General features: G+C 47.3%; 1 protein-coding gene across 7 annotated transcripts; it reads left to right on the forward strand.

Moving 5' to 3' along the window:
- The first annotated feature begins 9,803 nt into the window (after window positions 1-9,803).
- LOC120682353 lies at window positions 9,804-17,428 on the forward strand. 7 transcript variants are annotated; one of them, XM_039964203.1, is made up of 4 exons: window positions 9,804-9,960; window positions 11,129-12,589; window positions 16,488-16,606; window positions 16,713-17,428. In XM_039964203.1, the coding sequence occupies exons 2-4, from the start codon at window positions 12,253-12,255 to the stop codon at window positions 17,025-17,027; spliced, it is 771 nt and encodes a 256-aa protein (XP_039820137.1). In that variant the 5' UTR covers window positions 9,804-9,960; window positions 11,129-12,252; the 3' UTR covers window positions 17,028-17,428. The 7 variants fall into 7 exon arrangements, 5 of the variants coding, with proteins under 5 accessions (XP_039820137.1, XP_039820138.1, XP_039820139.1 ...); XM_039964204.1 differs by having other exon boundaries at window positions 9,820-9,960; window positions 11,072-12,589; XR_005678376.1 differs by lacking the exon at window positions 9,804-9,960 and having other exon boundaries at window positions 9,967-12,589; window positions 16,713-17,089; window positions 17,120-17,428.
- Window positions 17,429-17,586: the final 158 nt, after the last annotated feature.

Raw genomic sequence — 17,586 nt, forward strand, 5'->3', positions numbered from 1 at the left:
GTGTGCCCGAAGGGGCCGTGAGGATTGCCGATGCCCCTGCCCCATCTCTTTGGTATGCCCATCACATTCAACCTACCATATTGATTCTAACTTCGGTGATTCTTGCGAAGGCATCGCTGGAGTCCAGTCTGCAATGAATTCTGCCAAGACCTGGGACTTGATTGCTATTCTGGGGACGAAGTCAATTGTGTGCTCCGCCAACTTTGTGACCCATTTGCCTATTCTGCCGGAGGCCTCCTTGTTTTCAAACATATCCCGAAGTTGGAACTTTTATCTTGTGACTCTGGAAATAGTAGCGAAGCTTCCGCGAAGCCATGACAACTGCATAAGCCATTTTCTCCATTTCGGAGTATAATAGTTTCGAGCCACTCAGGGCTTCGGAGACAAAATAGATGGGAACTTGCTTAAATTCGCCTTCGATTGATCTCTCTTCGACGAGAGCTGCACTGACCGCGACACCCGAAGTGGCGATGTACAACAAGAGTTCTGCCTTCTCCGAAGGGCTAGACATGATTGCCAGGTTTTCTATGTATGCTTTCAAGGCTTCGAAAGCCTTCTCTTGCTCTTCGCCCCATTGCATGTTGCCAGCTCCTTTCAATGCCTTGAAGAATGAGAGACACTTTTCTGCCGACCTAGAGATGAATCTGTTCAACGAAGCCAATCGACCTGTCAACTTTTGGACCCCTTTCTTTGTGGTTGGCGGCTTCATCCGCCTGATTGCCTCGATCTTCTCAGGGTTCGCCTCTATACCCCTTTCAGTGATCATACAGCCCAACAACTTGCCTCTTCGAACACCGAAGACACATTTTTCAGGATTTAGCTTTAGTCCGTGCCAGCGAAGGTTTGCAAATGTTTCACGAAGATCTTGTATGTGATCTTCCCTCTTCCTGCTTCGAACGACCACGTCGTCCACACATGCGGAGATGTTTCTGTCTAGCTGATTCCCGAGCACCTTCTTGATCGTTCTGTTAAATGTACAGCCTGCGTTGCGAAGGCCTTCTGGCATCCTGATGTAACAGTATGTCCCGAAGGGAGTGGTGAAGCTGGTTTTCTCTTCGTCCCCCTTATTCATGAAAATCTGGTGATAGCCGAAGAAGCAATCCAGCATGCTCAGCATTTCTGAGCTGGCCGTCGCATCGACCAATGTGTCGATGCGAGGCAAGGGGTATTCATCCTTCGGACAAACCTTGTTAAGGTTGGTGAAGTCGATGCACATTCTCTATTTCCCATTCTTCTTCAGTACAATGACAACATTTGCCAACCACTCTAGGTATTGCACCTCGCGAATGACGCCTGCGTCTAGCAACTTCTGCACCTCGCCCTGTGCTGCTTTCTTCCTTTCTTCGGACATTGACCTCTGCCCCTGCTTTATCGGTTTTGCCTTCGGGTTGACTGTAAGCGTATTCTCAATAACTTCTCGACTGACACCTCACAGGTCCGACGAAGACCATGCGAAGACGTCTTGATTGTTCCTCAGAAACTGTATGAGTCTTGCCTCTTCGTGCTCCTCGAGCTCCTTGCCGATGATCACCATACGATCAGGCACATCTTCGCATAACGGTACCTTCTTTGTGTGTTCTACTGGTGACACTCCTTCGTTTTTCTTGTGCATGTCTTCGCCAACAAATTCTTCGGTGTCCTCTTCGGATGCTTCAATGGCGTGCACAGTCTTGTTGGTGTTGTATGCATTGTCTTCGCATCTGCGTGCTTCTTCTTGGTTGCCGTAGACAGTCACGACTCCCCCTGCCGAAGGTATCTTCATGCATAGATACGGCTGATGGATTACAGCTGCGAACTTCACCAGCGTGTTGCGGCCGAAGATGGCATTGTAGGGGTAGTTGATGTCTACCACATCGAAGGTTATTGTTTCTGTTCTTTGCATGGCCCCTTCACCGAACGTGACATTGAGCTCTATCTTGCCGAGGGCTTCGATCCTTTTGCCTCCGAAGCTAATGAGCGGGTACTGCGATTTCTTCAGAGCTTGCTCTGTGAACCCCATCTTGACGAAGCACTGCCATACCAGAATGTCTGCGGAGCTGCCATTGTCGACCAAGATTCTTCCCACATCATTCCCAGCGAAGTGTACTGAATTCTTGCCAATGTTGGCTCTAATGACGAGGGGGTCATTGTGAGAGTAGTGTTGCAGCCGAAGATCCGCCTGTGTGAAGGATATCGGGATATGCGACCACGGAGTTCGGAAGCATTTACATTCGCTCACATGAGAAACAGTTCTGAAGTATTCTTTGCGCTGCCTCTTCGTCTCATGCACCGGTTCGTTGGATCCTCCGGAGATGGCGTTGATGATGTTAACCATGCTGCCGAAGGTCCGTCGCCTGCTCTTTCTGGTATCTATCCTGGCTCGAGCTTCGGTGGTGGAGGTAAGGGCGTGGAGCTCCATGACCATGTGTTGGCGTACTGCGGAGTGGGTAGCATCGGTATCAGCTGGTGCGAAGGTGGTGGCATGGATTGTTGCGAAGGCAATGACATTGGAGGTGTGTATGATGGGTTGTAGTTGTAGACTGGGTAAGATACTGGCCAATTTGGTGTTGGGGTCCAAGTGGTGGGTGGTAGGGGAACTTGATGCGGTGGTTGCGAAGTGTAATTTACTGGTTTTGCTGACTGGGCATTTTTGCGTTCGAGCTCTGCCTTCGTTTCAATTGCGATTGGGCATTCATTGGTCCAATGACCTTGGTCCTTGCCATGGAAATATCAAAATGGTGTTTTTTCCCTTCGGCCCCCCTTTTCTCTTCGGCCTTTCTGGTAGCGGTCTTCGCGATTGTATCTATCTTCGCGGTTGGACCTGTCTTCGCGGCCAGATCTATCTTCGCGGCCAGATCTATCTTCGCTGCTAGATCTGTCTTCGCAGTGATCTCTGGCACTCTTGTTCTTGTGGTGCCTGGTTTCGCGTGACTCCTCCTTGGAGACGGTATTGACAGTTTTTTGCTTGGACTGGTCGGAGTGCCATGGTTTCTAGTGCGACCTCTCGCTGTTCCTTGACTTCCTCTTCTCATTCATTTCTTCGAGCTTCTGCCTCTTCGCACGGTCAGATATGCAATATTCTTGCATTATCTCGAACAATTTGGTAACTGTCTTCGGCCTTCGTCGGGTTAAGTACTCCCCGCATGGGCCGAGGCTGATCCAATTGACTACTGAGTCAATAATGCTCTGGTCGGTGGCGTCTGGACCTCTTGCGTGAAGCTTTATCAGACTCTGAAGGTACTCTTGTAAGGTCATGCTTCCTTGCTTCAAGTTATGGAAGTCGCAGGATGTGACTTCGTCGGGCCTGATGGCTCGAAAACTTGAGCGCAACTGGGAACGAAGCTGGTTCCATGATAGAATGCTTCCTGGGGGTATGTTTGCATACCATCGCTGAGCCAGTCCTCGCAGCGCGAGGACAAGTGCCTTCGCCTTGCACGCTGTGCCTCCTCCTCCTGCCTCTATGGTGGCTTCGTACTTCAGGAGAAACTCTTCAGGGTCGGCCTCACCGTCAAACTGAGGCAGTACTGCTGGGTTGAGACAATGAGGCCATTGTATCTCTTCTAGCTCTTCGAACAATGGCGTTCTTCGCGGGTGGCCCCTTCGATAATACCCTTCCTCCTCTGGCTCAGACTGGTCAAAGATCTCTTCGATTGGTATAGTCCTTGTTCGGACCCTTGATGGTGCATGTCCTGGTGGGTTCGTTGCGACCGTGTCCTTCGGCAGTGGCTGCGGCGGCTGCGGTGCCTGCATTTTTTCGAGCAGCAATCGTTGTGCTCTGATCTTCTCTTGTAACACCTTGCAGTCGAGCTCTTCTTCTTGCAGCTTGTTGTACTGCTCTTGCCTTTCTACTTCAGTCAACATTATTTCCTTCCCCTTCGCCCTCGTGATGATTTGAGGCTCCATAGTTTCTTCCTGAAGAGCTTGTTTCTTGGCTCTTCGCGCCTCTTCGAGGCGAGCATCAACCCTTCGCATTGGAGCGATGTCTTCGGCAGAGATGCTAAGGTCCAGCAGATCGACTTCGTGTTGTCCTTCTGCGATGTGTTCGACGGTGATGTCTTCGTTGCCGGTTGCGGGATCTTGCTCGGCGGCGGCTTCGTCTTGCGGAGGTGTCGTCGTCGTTGTCGTGTCTATCAAAGTGGTAGTAGCATCTCCCTTCTTCTTCGCCGCCATGTGGTGTGGCGTGGTGTGTCGAACCTACGGGTGGGCGCCAAATTGTTGGTGGAGAGTGCCTCCGGAATGGACAAACACCACAACAGTGAGGAAAGTGCGCACCAGACGAAGAGAACAACTCCAAATCTGAAACGAGGCTTCGCACAGTACGAATGATTCTCTCTCTGTATTCAATGTGTCCCATCAATGTACAGGGGTCGGGTATTTATAGGTGACGGTTCACCTACCACCCTCTGTTATTACACTGTAATGCCCCCTAACAACTATATTCCCGGTATATTCTCGGGGCACAACCATATTTTTACATCATTTAGTAGATTACATCCAGGCCCCTTCTGCCCATTGGGCCCATTACAGCCCATCGGGCCCAGATTTGCATATCATCATTCGGCGAACACGATCCCTTCGCGGCTTCTGAAGCGCTTGCTCTCCTACGCCTTCCTTTGCTGGTCTTTGACTTCGCAAACGGCGCATTGGTCTTCGCCTCTCTTCACTTGCCTTCGTCTTCGCCTTTGGCGCCTTTGAAAGGCCCTTGTTTGGTTTTGGTAATTGAGTGACAACTTAGGTGGACTAATAAGTGTTTATGTTGAGATACACAGGAGATTAGTCCACACAAAGACACTAGTATGAGCAACATGTGCCATGGAGGAGAAATGACTAAGGATTGATGCTATGCTCATAAAGTGTGATCGAGGAGCTCATTGCATATGAGACATGACATGGAGTAATGTGACCAAAGTGGAGAAGATCAAGACAAGGCTTGGCTTGATGGACCGGTTGCAATGGAGAAGGGCAAGTCAAGGCTTTGAAGCGAGGGACCGCGAGGCGGTGAAGCTTGGGCAAGATTTGGCGCTGATGGACCGAGGCAATGGTGAAGAGCGAGCAAGGTCAAGATCGATGGACCAAAGAGGTCATGTGATGATATGGAGTGGATCATATCATTTAAGAAAGATCAAGCCAAGTGTTGACTCATGATGATGATCAAAAGGCTTGATGGAGTTTGGTGCTTGTGTGGCATCAACATTTGGGAAGATGAAATGGAATGCGCAAGGCAAAGGTATGACTTGTAGGGTATTTCATTTCACCGGTCAAAGGTTGTGTAGAGAAGTGCATGACCGGATTTAGGATAGATGGCCGTACTATCAAGAGGGGCAAACTTGTTTGCATATCGGTCATCTAGTGCCACTTGAGCGTTCTAACATTGCGATGTTGTTAGGATCGAGTGGCGTGGTGAGATCAAGTGAAAATCCTTTGAAAATGTTTGTGAAATGCTAACACACATGCACATGGTGTTGTTCACGTGGTGTTGTTGGCACATATGCAGAGGAGAAAGTGTTGGAGTTGTGGTTGACCAACTTGAGGGAAAAAGAATTGACGGGCGGACGGTCCGGCCCTGTTGTGCGGACGGTCCGCTAGTTTAATTCTTTTTGTCCAGAGAGGTTGTTTCTCTGGCTTGGGCTGAAAGGTTGGACTGCGGATGATCCAGCCCATGGTCGCGGACGGTCCGCAGGTCACTTAACATTTTGACCAGAGACGTGTTGGGTCCCTGGTGGGATTTAAGAGTGAAGGGCGGACGGTCCGCCATTGGGGAGCGGACGGTCCGCCGGTCAGTTGAGAAAATGACCAGAGACGTTTTTGCTTCTGGTGGGTTGCACGTTGTGAAGGGCGGACGGTCCGCTCAAGGGGTGCGGACGGTCCGCCCCTCAAACTTTAAGTTTGTCCAGAGACGCTGTCTCTCTGAGTGCTCGGAGTATCTGAACGGCGGACGGTCCGCAAGTATGGCGCGGACAGTCCGCGAAGGGCTCTAACGGTCGACTCTGACACATTATCATTACAGATCTAGTCGTTGGGTTTGAATGGCGGACAGTCCGGTTTTTGTAAAGCGGACAGTCCGCGAGTGCTCTGTTTCGACGGGGTTGTGAGGTAACGGCTAGTTTGGGGCCTCCCTCTATAAATAGAGGGTGTAGCCGGCCATTTGTGGTGGCTGAACACCTTGGGGACTTGGTGTCCATGTGTGAGAGTGCTTGAGAGCCCTCTACTCACTCTAACTTAATAGTAATCATCCGATCGAGTGAGAGAGCGACTCTAGTGCGATTGCTTTGAGAGATTGCATCGAGTGGCACTAGGTGATCGTGTTGCAAGCCGGTGTGCTTGTTACTCTTGGAGGTTGCCACCTCCTAGACGGCTTGGTGGCAAGAGGTTCCGTTGAAGCCCGCAAGAAGATTGTGTGGTGCTCCGGAGAAGAGATTGTGAGGGGTATTGTGCTCACCCCGCGGGAGCCGCGAAGAGCAACTCTAGTTGAGCGAGACGTGAAGAGCAACAAGTGGTTCGGCCGGATCATGTGCTAGAGCTCGGTGTGAGCACTCCACGTGGGAGAGTGTGACTTGAGAGTCACCACTAGCAAGAGGATCGGCGGCAACCTTGGAGCTTGTCTCAACGGGGATTAGCTTGGTGGCAACCAAGTGAACCTCGGGATAAAAATCACCGTGTCAATTTTGTCTACTCTTTTCGGTGGTTTGCATTCTCCAAATCACAAGCCTTGTATTTACATTCATCTATATCTTGTGCTTGTGTAGTTGCTCTCTAGTGTAACTAGTTAGCTTGTGTAGCTTAATTAGTTGCTCTTGCTTAGATTGTGTAGCTAAGCAAGTTGAGCTCTTGGATTTGGATTGAGTATCCTTGTCCTTGAGCATCTAGTGAGTTTAGGTTTGGCTTTGTACTTTTGCTCATAAGAAGTGTGTAAGAGCTCCCCCGGTTTGTGAAGTACTAGTGCTTAGACTTGTGTGGCTTGGCATTAGAATTGTTAGGAGAGCTCTTGCTAGCTTGGCACTCCATTTGCTTTGTGTAGGATCTTTTTGGAGGTGCCTTAGAGTCATAGTTAGAGGGGTGAAGTCTTGGCTAAGCGAATAGTTTCAATTCAGCATAAGTTTCGGTTAGCCGGCGCAATTAGTTTTAGAAAGGACTATTCACCCCCCCTCTAGTCCGCCATCTCGACCCTACAGCCTTGGTCTTCGCCCTTCTTCGCTTGCCTTTGTCTTCGCCTTTGGCGCCTTGGTCTTCGCCCTTCTTCGCTTGCCCTCGTCTTCGCCTCTCTTGCCGAGCCGGCAGAAGACCTAGTCATGGCATTCAAGTTGTGCGCGGGCCTTCGGTCGATGGCCGAAGGTGGCGCCCCCAACACCCGCTATAGCCCGCTATCTAGAACCTTGGTCCCACCTCGTCAACCCGCCGCGTTCCCGCCACTAGGTGGGATCTGGCGCGCAACTTGGGCGGGGTTTTCCTTGTTCCTTCCATTCCAAGAGTTCGTGGAGGTGGTGCTCCAGGTGTGGAGCCCGTGTACATGAGGTTTTCGCCGGTGGCTCCTCGGCCCGAGAGGGAGGTGAGTTTGTCGGCCTTGTGTTGCGAGGGTGCGTATGCTTCAGCGGGTGTTGCGGAAGCCAGGAGGATGGATTGGGCTCGGTTTCCTGTGGCAGCCGTTGTCGTCGTCGTCGGTGAGCTTGCATTCATGGTCGATAGAGCTTGGGGCATGGTCCCGACCGATGGACGTTCAGCGACGGCTCCAACTCGTCCGCGCGGATGCGTGCCTACTGCGGCTCACTTCAAAGCCTGTGTGTGAAGGAGCTCCCTCTGGCCTCGGGTTCGGCGGCGGCGGCCGGAGTCAGCGCTTCCCGGCGACGATTTCTCGAGCCTTCCGTCAACAGGTGGTTCAAGGACCAGTTTGTAATTTTAAGTTTTCTAGAGGTCTGTTGTGCAAGTAGGGTGGGACAGCTGTCCTCCATATCTTTCTACGATGCACCTGTATTCATACTGGCTCCTGTATGTTTTCCTTAGCTTTTAATACATGTATACTTGATAAAAAAAAAGTAAAATTGGATCCATACTATTAAAAGAACCAGTCTTTAGATATATACCATTAAAAGATTCATGTGTAGATATATACCATCAAAAGATTCAATGCTGCAGCTATATACCATTCTGTTAACTCTAAGTTAACTCCAAGTTAATTGTGACCATTTTACCCTTACTGAGAAAAGGATTGTATGGCTATCGTCTATCTCTGGTTCCAGCAGAAATCAATCGACGACAATTCAGATTCCAGTCCACTAAAGAACAGAGGAAATGATTCTTACCCCTCGGGAACTTCAACAGGATCCATTCAGCTAAATTTTGGTTCAATTGCTCAGCACTGTGAGAGATGGAGAAGAAAATCCAAGAGTTTAGAACCATGAAAGAGAGGGAGAAGCAAGAGAGATGGGGGATACACACCTGGATGGGAGGACGGAGAAGGCGACCGCCGCCGGCGTAGCGCGCTGCTGCCTGGGGAGAGACGCTGCCAGGGAGCGCGCCGCCGAGGGGGCCGCCGCTCGCTGGCCCCTTCACGCGGGGCGAGTCGAGGAAGCTGAGCGGCGGGCTTGACCTGCACGACTCGAGGAGGCAGCGATGATGGGCTGCTGTGCGCCCCCTGCCTTCAATGTGAGGGGTAAGAATGTAACTTCCCAACCTGTATTGTCCCAACGAAAAAATAGAAGTAAGGGCCCGTTTAGTTCCCAAAAATTTTCACCTCCCCTTTAAACACATGTATGAAGCACTAAATGTAATTAAATAACAAAACTAATTACACAGTTTGGATGTACACGACGAGACGAATCTTTTGAGCCTAATTAGGGCATCATTAGACATAAGTGCTACAGTAACTCACATGTGCTAATGATGCGGTCAAAGGCCTCAAAAGATTCGTCTTGCAGTTTCCAAGTGAGTTCTGAAATTAGTTTTTTAATTAGTGTTCGAAAAGCCCTCCCGACATCTGGTCAAACGCTGATGTGACACCCAAAATTTTTTTGTTTTGGGAACTAAACGCCCCCTAACATTTACGGTAACGGAAGTTAACGGAATGCTAAATAGCTGTAACATTGGAACTTTTGATACTAAATATCTATAGTAGGATTTTTTGATGGTATATATCTATAGTTTAGTTTTTTTAATGGTATGGACCCGCCATGGCCGCCTTGGCGCGTCCTCTCTCGCCTTGCTCACTCGCCCATTCCATTCCCTGACGGACGACAAGCCAGCCCATCGCCCATCTAGTTACTAGCGACCAGCCGACCGGAACCGATCCGGATACCGCGGGAACCGGTCAAACCGGTCCGGACCGGTTCTGATTTGGGACGGTTTCAAACCGGCCCAAATTTAAAATTTAAATTTAAATTCAAAAAATGAAAAAATTTCAAAAAATTCCTAAAAATACTTCAAGTTACGATGAATCTATTGGTGTCAAATTTTTTCAAATATTCGTTCATTTAGTATACTTTGCGAGCATTTGAAGTTAAATAAAAAAAGGCGTGCATACAAAAACATACAATTACAATGTAAAATATGTTATACATTATATTAATGTAAAATTAGTATAAAAGAGGGTTGGATGATTCATTTAGGCTAAAAACATGTTATACAAAAATTCAAGTTTTGAACAAAGTCGTTTTTTTTTTCAACGGACCGGTTTTCACTCAAACCAGTCAGCTAACCGGTGAAAACTAATTGAACTGGCGTCTGTAATTTGAAATTTGAATTTGATCAATTTTTATCGGTTTCCGGTCAAACCGGACCGCTAAAATGGAACGGACGCCGGCAGTTTCAGGCGACCGGTCGGTAAAAAAATCGCTGCTAGCGACTCCACATTTCACTAGCACTACCGCACGCTTCCATTCCGTTCCATTATTCGAGAGCGAAAGAGCAGGAGGGGGAGCAAACCCTAGCCGCCGCCACCTCCGAGGCCACCCGCCGCGGCGCGCCCAGCCGCCGTAAAGGCTTCTCCCGGTTCGCATCCTCTTTCTGCTCCTGCCATTCTCGCCTCTACCTCTCTGATTGTGAGAACTCGCGTGATTTCCCTCGATTAATGAGTCCATCTTTCCAGTGGGTAGCGGCGGATAGGGGAGATCTCTCTACTTGCCTACTCCTTTATCTCAATATCAATTTTTTTGGCACATAAAAATCCATCTGTTTGTGTACAAGATTAAATCTCTCTACTTGGATGTTCATTTTTGAGTAAGTTGACTGATTTATATGCGCGCAAGATTGGATCTTTAGGGATCGAGCCGTAGCTCGAGCGGTCTGTGCTCCAGGTGGTGGAGCGGCCGGTCGTGGGTTCGAGCCTTGCTCGACCCACGATTCCCATTGGGTGCTGAGGCGTGCGTGAGGGTGTGTCCGCGTGTGTGGTGTGAGGGCCTCGGTATGCTGCGTTCCGAGACTATTCGGGCAGCCTTGTCTACGTTGAGTCCATTGAGTGTGGGCGCCTAACCCCTTACATGACGGGCCAGTGCTTCTGGCAAATTTAAAAAAAATGATTGGATCTTTACATGGATTCTTTTTACTATTCAAACTTTTTTTTAATCCGTGCACAAGATTGGGTCTGTACAGCATATGCATAAGCATCAAAGGCAAATTTAAAAAAAATGATTGGATCTTTACATGGATTCTTTTTACTATTCAAACTTTTTTTAATCCGTGCACAAGATTGGGTCTGTACAGCATATGCATAAGCATCAAAGGCACAACAACCAAAGCCTGTGTTCTGTGCACAACATAAATCCTTGTCTTGTAGTAGTAGCGAGTCAAACTCATGTCTCTATGGCTGCACAAGGTTTACTCTATATGAGTCGGTGTTACGTAACAACTAGATCAATTTCTTGACACACAAAATTTAACTGGTAAATTTCTGTTTCGGACCAAGAGGCAAGAGGCACAAACCAACCCAGACTCCTATGCACAAAACGCTGATGCTTTTAGCTAGTAAAATCATGTCATGTGCACAATATTTACGCTATGCATAGATGTCTATACAACTAAATCAATTTTTTCTGTGCATAAGATTTACCCTATTCATGGATGCATGCCTTCTGGAAAGTTATTTCATTTCCCTGTTGCACAGATTTACTCTGCACATAGAGCACCGACCAAATTAAACAAATTCCATCTCTTGATCCAGCAAGCTAAAAGGAAAAATGCAGGACCAAGAATCACCAACCAGAGCCTCAGCTCGTTGTTTTCGTGCTACACCTGCCAAGAGGAAGAAGCCACAGATGGTACAAACTACTCTAGACATGTTCCGGAAGACTCCTGAGGAGGTTGTCCGTGAAAGGCACACCCCTGGTTTTGTTGAGCCTGAGCTGTCAGAAAAGAAAAAGAAGCAGCATGCGAAGCTGACCAAGCTTTGGGCCAAGGTGTTTCAGGAGAATGGCATGCCACTCTCTGTCATCAACAACGGGAGCTTCGAGCTCATGATTGACGCAATTGCACAGTATGGACCTGGATTTGTACCTCCTAGCCAAGAGGAGTTGAGGGGGCCTCTCTTTGAGAAGCAGATGAAGTGGATGGCTGAACTGAGGGAGAAACATGAGAAGGCCTGGGAGCGGCATGGTTGCACGCTCATGGTGGACTCCTAGACCGATCATGGGAGAAATCTTCACTTGCTCAGTTTCATGGTCGGTAGTGTGGAGGGGATTTTCTTCTTGGGGTCTGCTGATGCCTCATTTCTTTAGATCATGAAGATTTGGCAGACTTGATAGAGCACAGGATTGAGGGCATTGGTAGGGAAAAAGTTGTTCAGGTTGTCACTGATAACAGTCATAAACTTAAGGAGGCATGCAGGATTCTAATGGACAGAATTCCTGCACTGTTTTGTACCCCCTGTGCATTCCAGTGCTTGGACCTCATGTTGAAGGACATTGGGAGGTTGGAAGAGTTTAAGAAGTATATTCAACAGGCCAAACATGTCACCACGTTTATCTACAGGCATTAGAGATTTCTCTGTGCAATGTGTGACAAGATAGGTCGGGAGGAACTTGTGGCACCAGCAACCACTCGATACTCCACATACTCCACATCGTTCCTAACTTTGGAGAGGATGTGCAAGCAGAGATGTAATGAAGTGTCTGTTCAGTAGGACTGGAGTAGGTCTAAATTGTCAAGCACAAAAACAGGGACAAAAGTGCGAGAAATTGTGTTTTCACCCACATTCTGGAATGGAGTACAAGATTGCATGAAAACATCAGTACCACTTCTTGCTGTGTTAAGGATTGTCTATGGTGGTGTGACTGTGTGAGGCCAGCAATGCCAGAGGTTTTTGCATGTCTGGATCTTGCTAAGAAGAAAATCAGTGACTCCTTTGCAAGCAGTCCTGGAATACTGAAGAAAGTAATGGATATTGTTCACCGGCGTTGGGCAGACCAAACGGGGCAAAAACTATGTGAAGCTGCATTGTTTCTGAATCCAAACAAATATTTTGACATTAAGGAAAATGATCATGCATATGCCTCAAGACTTCAGGAGATGTTCAATGATGTGATTGAGAAAATGATCACCGATGATGATGATTTGATTGCCATGGTAAGCGACCTAGCTGATCAATATGAGAACGCTATGCTGCAGCGAAAGAGAAAGAGTCCAAGCAAGTAAACTTCTATCTTTATTAGATTTCAAGCTTTGTTTTCCTTTGGCGAAATAGCCAAATTCATCCCTGAACTATCGCGTCCTATGTTCTTAAGGCGTCGCCTAGGCGACGCCTAGGCGTCCAGGCGCCGTCCACTGATTTGCGCCTTGCTCGCCTAGGCGCCCGCCTTGCTCCGCCTAGGCGTCCAGACGCCCCACCTTGCTAGGCGTCTGCCTTACCGCCTTGAGAACTTTGATCGCGTCCGGCTCAAATTCGTCCTTGAACTTTCAAAAGGTCCAATTTAGTCCCTGAACTATCTCCATTGGTCCGGTTTTGTCCTGTGCCGAGCTGGCGTTGACACCGTCTACTGCCTCCTTAACTTTCCGTTTACAGCAAACGCTGAAATGTCCATTTTACCCATGTTTTTTTTTCTCAGTACATCAGCCCTCCCTCTCCCAGGCAGCCCTCTCGCTCCCTCGCAGTCTGGCCGCCGCTGTATTGTAATCGCTGGAGGCCTATGGCTCATTTTGTAATGTAAAATGCAAGTACGAAATGATGTTGCAACAATTGTAACCATGTCTTGTTGAAATAAATAAAGTACTTGTTCATCGAAAGTGACAGAACATGCCAGTTTCAAAGTGACAGAACATGCCAAATGATACATGTGCCATGCACTGGCACTCAAACTACATGATGCTCTTCCCTGATGACATTGCGTTTTCCTAAGCTGTTTCCATGACCAGTTGAAGTGGATCGAATTTTGGCTGTGCCGGTTGCTCCTGAAACATTGATGGTTGCCTTTGCATGTGTCCCAGCAACCATGCCAGCACTTGTCTCGATTGTAATAGATGCAGTCCCACCAGCAGCTGCCTTTGCAGATGCTTCAGCAATGGCTCTAGAGTTTGACTTAGACACCTTTTGTTTCTTATTGCTAGACTGAGAAAAGAAGATATGGAAAGGAATTAGTTTACTAAAATTTTGTCTTCCATAATCACTGCTTTGAAATTTGCTAACCTGAATAAATGATGAATTGGCAGATGAATTTGTGTGGATTGAAGGTGGTACTGGACGCTTTCCTTTACGCTGCTCGTCTGATGCAGGTACCATTGCTTGACTCGTTGCATTGGTAGCATGCTGTTGTGAAGGATTTGGTTGTGGCACTGACCTTCCCTGCAGTTAAGCACCAAAAGTTAGTGCATCTGGAAGCAGCAAACAAATGACATGATAATAACTCGAAAGGATAAACACCATCATCCTAGGGCATGTCCTGGAGTTGTGGCCATCCCTTTTGCATCGGCCACATCTGATTTTAGTACCAACTCTTGATGATTTAGTGCTTGATTTCTTTGGCTCTGAAGGATCTTTTCTTCTATTTTTCTTTGGCCGGCCTGGCATCTTTTTGACTCTAGGAGGCAATGGTTTAGGATTTGGGGACACAGGCCATGCCGACTCATGCTCTACAGGTTGCAGGACATGCTGATATGTCCTCTTGTATGCCTCAAGAGAGAAACAGTTGTGCACATATTTATTAGGTTCTTTAGACATCTTGAACAGGGCAGCACAAGCATGTGCACATGGAATCCCAGAAACTTGCCAATATCTGCATGAGCATGTTTTGTTGTTGAGATCAACTGTGAACCTCCATTTTTTATCTCTCACTTCAAAACCAGCTTCACCGTTCCACAAGACATGACAGTACTGGGTCCTATGCCTGATCTTACAGACCTTCCTAATAATGTTGGGGCATATTTCCATTAACCACCTCTCACTGTTGCTCCGATTCTCTTGGATTCTTCTGGTCACAAGGATCCTTATGTCCTCCAACATAGTCAAGATAGGCTTGAACCTTGCTTCTATAATCCAACTATTAAATGATTCACTCATGTTGTTATCAACAGATTCACAATTGGATCCCACCTTGAACCAAGCTCGGCACCAATGTATGGGGTCTGTATTCTGCAAATCTTTCCATCCTCTAGGAGTTTTGTTGGCGAGTTTGTTCTTGTAATGATTAAACAACATCTCACTTGAAGCCTTTGCAATCTTCCAGAACCTCTTTTGGTACTCTTGTAGCCTATGTTTTTTCCTCCAGTTGGCATAAATATGTCGTGCACACATCCTATGCTCTGCTAATGGAAATATCTCATTCACTACACTTAGAAGACCCTGCAATAACATGTCATAAATGTTATTATACAATTCTAAATATCTCAGTGGCATACATGTCATAGGTTGTGGTCCCAATTACCTTTTGTTTGTCTGTTATAAAAACCCATCCTTCAGCACCATAAGGGATACGGATATCTTTCTGAAGCACATGTCAACTGCAAAATGTGGAGTCTCAGCATGACTATCAAATATTGGAAACCTGCAGTTCCTTCTCCTAGAAACACCATCACTATCCTCATCATATGATGCATCATGATCTGAATCAAAGTATGCAATGCCATCACCATCTTCACTGGCTTCACCAATATTGTTTACATCACTACCACCAGGGACATCCAAATAAATTGGAGCATCCAATGCAATGTCTCCTCCCTTCCTCGCAATCGACATAAACTCTTTGTATTTATTTCTTATCTCCCTTACTTCATCATCTTCATCACTTGTAAATCCTGTGGCATCAAACTCGCTTCCTGATTCTTCTTTCTCATTTTCGGCATGTTGGTCACCCTTTCCATCATTCTGATCATCCTCACGAGTGGTGAGAGCCTCCAAATACATAATATTCTCATCCAGTGCAGCGCTTTGGTTACCTTCTTGTTCATTCAAATCCATAATGTTCTCATCTCTGAATAAGGCAAAGACGTCCTCATCTCCATATTGTGTCTCTGTGCCTTCATTGGCACTCATGTCCAACTCATTTCTTTCAGTGTATATGTCCACAATACCTGCAGATCCTATCTCATCAAGCAAATCCATGCAGGACTTATCATCTACAAGCAGCCTCATTCCACTATTTAGCTTTGCACCAACTGGTAACCAGTACATCCTAACAGATCTCTGAAAGGTGGTGTGATCTAACAAATGGCCATTCAGCTCTGGGATTGATAATTTGTCCTTATCTATGTGTGATACTCCCAAATCCCCATTGCAATATTGCATCTGTGACCCATCAAGAACAAAATCCCCATTGAAATGAAATCGAACAGTCAATACCTCATCCTCTCCCATGTTAATTCCGCCCTACAGATCTAGTTCGTGGTCAAATTCCACCAAAAACAGAAATCAAATTTAGATCCCACGAGCAGAACTTTCGCTCACCTTCAATCGACAGCCAACGTCCACGATTGGAGCGGCGTCCTGTGCAGCGCCGTGCAAGGTCCAGAGAGCGGCCACTGTGGGGGGAATCGACCTGCCTTGGAGGGGGCGGCGAGCCGGCTTGGACGGAGGCGGCAAGCAGCCTTGGAGGGCTCGCGACCTGCCTTGGAGGAGGCGGCGAGCAAGCTTGCAAGGGCCGGCGAGCAGGCTTGCCGGGGATGCCGAGCAGGCTAGGAGGGGGCCAGCGAGCAGGCTCGGAGGGGGTGGCGAGGTGAGGCGCCGCGCTCGCTGGAAACAGCGGCGGCCAGACTGCGAGGTAGCGAGACGGCTGCCTGGAAGGGCTGATGTACTGAGAAAAAAAAACAAGGGTAAAATGGACATTTCAGCGTTTGCTGTAAACCTAATGGACGGAAAGTTAAGGAGGCAGTAGACGGTGTCAACGCCAGCTCAGCACAGGGACGAAACCGGACCAATGGAGATAGTTCAGGGACTAAATTGGACCTTTTGAAAGTTCAAGGACGAATTTGAGCCGGACGCGATAGTTCAGGGATGAATTTGGCTATTTCGCCTTTTCCTTTTGTGCTTTTTGCAAAATTTGTATGGTTTATATCAGTATTGAAGTTCTCCTTTGGTGTTTTGTCTTAATTTTTAGATGATTGGTGGACTGCCTACGCTGGCTCAGCTGGAGACCTCCAAAAATTCGCATGGCGTATCGCTGGTCTTTATTGTTCTTCATCTGGCTATGATCGCAATTGGACTATGTTTGAGTGTGTAAGTACCCAAGCAGAATCAATAAAAGACAAACATATGATGTTTTATTTATCCAAGTGGAAATAGCAGTTTATTTATATCCTTTGTTTCTGTCTCTGCATTTTAGATGAATACCACATATATAAAACAATCAGAGCGGAAGAAATTGGAGGATCGTGCTTACATCCAATACAACCGGATGATGTCTGATAGGTCCGAAAGGCAGCATTCAGAAGGAAGCAACTTTGACCCTTTGATCCTAGAAGACTGTGAGATGGATTATGATTGGGTTGGCATGTATGCTAAACTTTATGACAGGGATAATCTTGCTTGGAAACTTGTTGAAGAAATCATCTCTGGATCATACACGCTCAAGGCCCACTATCGTCTCAGAAGATCCTTCTGTGACATGATGATTTTTTTTTTTGAAGTAATGACATGATGAATTCTGAAGATGGAGGTTCCATGTCAAGGATCGCAGATGAGACAGATTCAGACACTGAAGAAGACGATGGGTCTTTTATGGCTGATGATGAAGACATCGAGGATGATTACGGCCAACAGGATCCACCTACTTCTAGTGATGAGAGTGAGGAACCACCTAGACGTATGGCTGATCCTTTTGACATGGATGAGTTTTTGAAGGACCTTTGAGACGGATGGTGATAGTTGGTACTGACAGAATGTGATGTATGGTATCTAATTAGCTTTGAGAACTCTGGTGTTATGGTACCATGGTGCTTTTGGTGGATGTTAGCGTTTTATGTTTCCCTTGGGAACCTTGTTTAATGGCAAATCCTGTTATGGTACTACCATGTTAGTTAATTTCCTTTGCTGCTCTGATCTGCATCTGTGAGAAGAAGATACATATAATCGGTCTGCAGAATTAATAGTTGCCTAGGTGCTCGCTGGACTGATGTTCAGTGGTATCATCGTCCATTTATTTCGATGAAACTGTCAAATCGGAGTCGTCCATGTTAATAACGTAGCTCCAGTAACCT

This window comes from Panicum virgatum, chromosome 7N (genome assembly GCF_016808335.1).
Source record: "Panicum virgatum strain AP13 chromosome 7N, P.virgatum_v5, whole genome shotgun sequence".
In the NCBI taxonomy this organism is placed as follows: Eukaryota; Viridiplantae; Streptophyta; class Magnoliopsida; order Poales; family Poaceae; genus Panicum; species Panicum virgatum.